Here is a 2,977-nt window from a genome sequence, read left to right on the forward strand (position 1 = left end):
ACGTTTTGTAAGCACGCTACATGAATGTTGTTCACACTTCACAACACGCTACTTGAAAATTCCTCATACGTCGAGACACATCAAAGTAATGTTTAGGGTACCCGTGACTTATTTATAACCTCTGAATAACGTGCTTGGGAATTATTACGCTATGCATACGCTAGACTATCGTTCGGCATAGGTTGTGGACGACTGAAACACGATAAACAATCGTTGGTATAACTTATCTATCAGTTATCGAAGCGTTCTGTGTTCATTACTAGTACATTATGCATTTCTCAAAGTCGTTTTTACTACTTTAAAAAGTAAAACAAAGAAATATTTCATTGTGGGAATGAGGAAAAAAAATTAGCTGAAAAGAACATCAAACAATGGTGCAAAGTAGTCTCCTATTCGTGGACGATAAGATGATCCATCATCACCCACACCCTCCCCATCACGCTCACATACTACTACTACTGACATAGACATACTACTACTACCAATGCTACTACTACTACTGACATAGACATACTACTACTACTATTACTACTGTCATGCACACCAACGACTGCTCAGAGTATTACTACTACTGATACTACTGGCATTGACAACTACTCAACATGGAGTCTGGAACAATGATGGGTTCCTCTTGTGAAGCCCATTTGTATATACCAATTCCCCTTAACGCTGCCAATACGCCATTACACGGAAGATGTAAGTTAGAAACACGTTCAGTAAGTGCTGCGGTCGTCCGGAAGACATCAATCTAATTCGTCTACATACGACAATGTGCGTTTTAGATACGTTACACATAGGTTCATAGCATGTTACTCAAAGGTTAGAAGCGCGTTATACTTAGGTTCAAAGCATGCTACACATAGGTTAAACGCACGTTACTCATAGGTTCATAGCATGCTAGTCATTGTTTCAAGGCAAGTTACAAATAGGTTCAATGCACGTTACTCATAGGTTTCAAGCACGTTAAACATAGCATCAGAGCACGCTACTCATAGGTTAAAAGGACGTTACCCATTGGTTGAAAATTAGGTTGCGGGTATGTTAAATATTACCTTGACGTGTTTCGACTTACTAGTAACCTACAAGTAACGTTTGTCCGTCGTGTGTAAATGATCACGGAGCGTGCCAGAAACATATGACAACGCATGCAGAACGTGTTCGCCATACGCCGAGTACGTCGTAAAATTTTCAGCATGCTTGAAATTTCACGACGTATTACACGTACCACGTAATATGACAGCGTACTTCATTGTTTTCCAGCCTACTCTTAACGTATACACAACTTACCTATACCTTATTTGACGTGTGCCTAGCGTTTTAGACGCATTTTTCATAGGCCGGCATACACTGGCAAAATCGTCAAGGTGTGACTGCGATGTTGACACTTCAAATTCTCAGGCGGTTATGATTTAAATCGGCGTCGGGCAGGTTCTTAACAGGCTACGCCACAAGTTCGCCGGCGATACGTTTAGCGCGCTTTGCGTAAGTTAAACTATCGTTGGTCATAGGTTGTGAACGCCGACAACAGGCTAAGCATTCGTTGGTAAAAGTTATCAATAACACAACAAAACGTTCTGTGCCCGTTACTAATATGTTATGCATACGACCAACACGTTATGGATACGCCCAAAACTTAAAAAACCATCAAAATTTCAGCGTACACCGACGTTTTACATACATTTTTATACGTTGCCATTGCTGGTTAAAACGTCAAGGTGTGACTGGGCCCTAACAAAAAGACAGGAAGCGGAGCTGGAGGTGGCAGAGTTAAAGATGCTGCGATTCTCGTTGGGAGTGACGAGGATGGACAGGATAAGGAACGAGTATATTAGAGGGACAGCGCAGGTAGGACGGTTTGGAGACAAAGTGAGAGAGGCAAGATTGAGATGGTTTGGACATGTGCACAGGAGGGAAGCGGAGTATATCGGGAGAAGGATGTTGAAGATGGAGCCGCCAGGCAGGAGGAAAAGAGGAAGGCCAAAGAAGAGGTTCATGGATGCGGTGAGGGCGGACATGCGGGTGGTTGGAGTGTCAATGGAAGATGTGGAGGATAGAGCGAAATGGAGACGGTTGATCCGCTGTGGCGACCCCTAACGGGAGCAGCCGAAAGAAGAAGAAGAAGATATATACATCACAAACTATTCAGTCCATCCCTTCCAACATATAATTACCTTCAAGTCCATCTACTTTGGAGAGAAGCTTGCTTACAATTCTGTGCTCTATTTTTTTGCGTACACCGATTTCATGTCATGACATTTGAATCTTAACCAATGACTATTATTTGTCATTGCAGGTCCTACACTAAAGCTCAAGAGGCCAGCTGTTCTAAAGAAGAACTGTGACCGGATTAATAATTTGTACTGCGACCTCACACCAACCAGTTCCTCCTAATGCCTGGCCTTTATCTTCAAACAGGATGAAATCTGAAATTAAAACAAAGCCATTAGTCATCTGTAATCTGGGATTCAATAAAGGTTATTTTGTTTTTGTACGGGTTTGTCAGGTGAACTTTCCTGCTGTTGATGAGGATGCTTGTACTATTATCCCTCATGATTTTGTTATTTACCAAACTTGAAGTCTGTGGACTTCGTCATGCAATTCTGTGCGAAGGCCGTGAAAAATGAAAACCAAACACGAGTTTAATTTCCGCCGTTTGATTCGAATACCTTGAGCATTCTGCACAATCCTTTAAGGTTGAAGCCTCCAATGTGAAAGTTGTATAATCTTCCGTACAGCGAATTAGACGATTGAACCCCATCGCATGCCTTCATCCGAGGAAGATCTTGAGCCGCAATTCAACTTCGGCCTGGTTGGAATTGCCCATGCACCCAAGTGTAAAATTCACTTTGGACTTTAATTTTTGTACATGTGACATTAAGCTGTGTACAATTCATTTGTAAAATATATATATATATATATCTAGTGAATTGTTTATGTTCTGTATGTAATAAATCTGATTTGCACGTGGGTATTGCAA

General features: G+C 41.6%; 1 protein-coding gene across 6 annotated transcripts in view; it reads left to right on the forward strand.

The window, feature by feature from the left end:
- Window positions 1-2,977, forward strand: part of LOC147016570 (long-chain-fatty-acid--CoA ligase ACSBG2-like) — a 100,129-nt gene extending 97,152 nt beyond the window's left edge. For all 6 annotated transcript variants that reach the window (XM_085845350.1, XM_085845356.1, XM_085845352.1 and 3 more), the window contains one exon: window positions 2,294-2,977. In XM_085845350.1, coding sequence (XP_085701476.1) covers window positions 2,294-2,391 — 98 coding nt within the window. In that variant the 3' untranslated portion in view covers window positions 2,392-2,977. The remainder of the gene's footprint in view (window positions 1-2,293) is intronic.

Source organism: Eptatretus burgeri, chromosome 11, assembly GCF_056783735.1.
Source record: "Eptatretus burgeri isolate ZD-2024b chromosome 11, Ebu_testis_v1, whole genome shotgun sequence".
Lineage (NCBI taxonomy): Eukaryota > Metazoa > Chordata > Myxini > Myxiniformes > Myxinidae > Eptatretus > Eptatretus burgeri.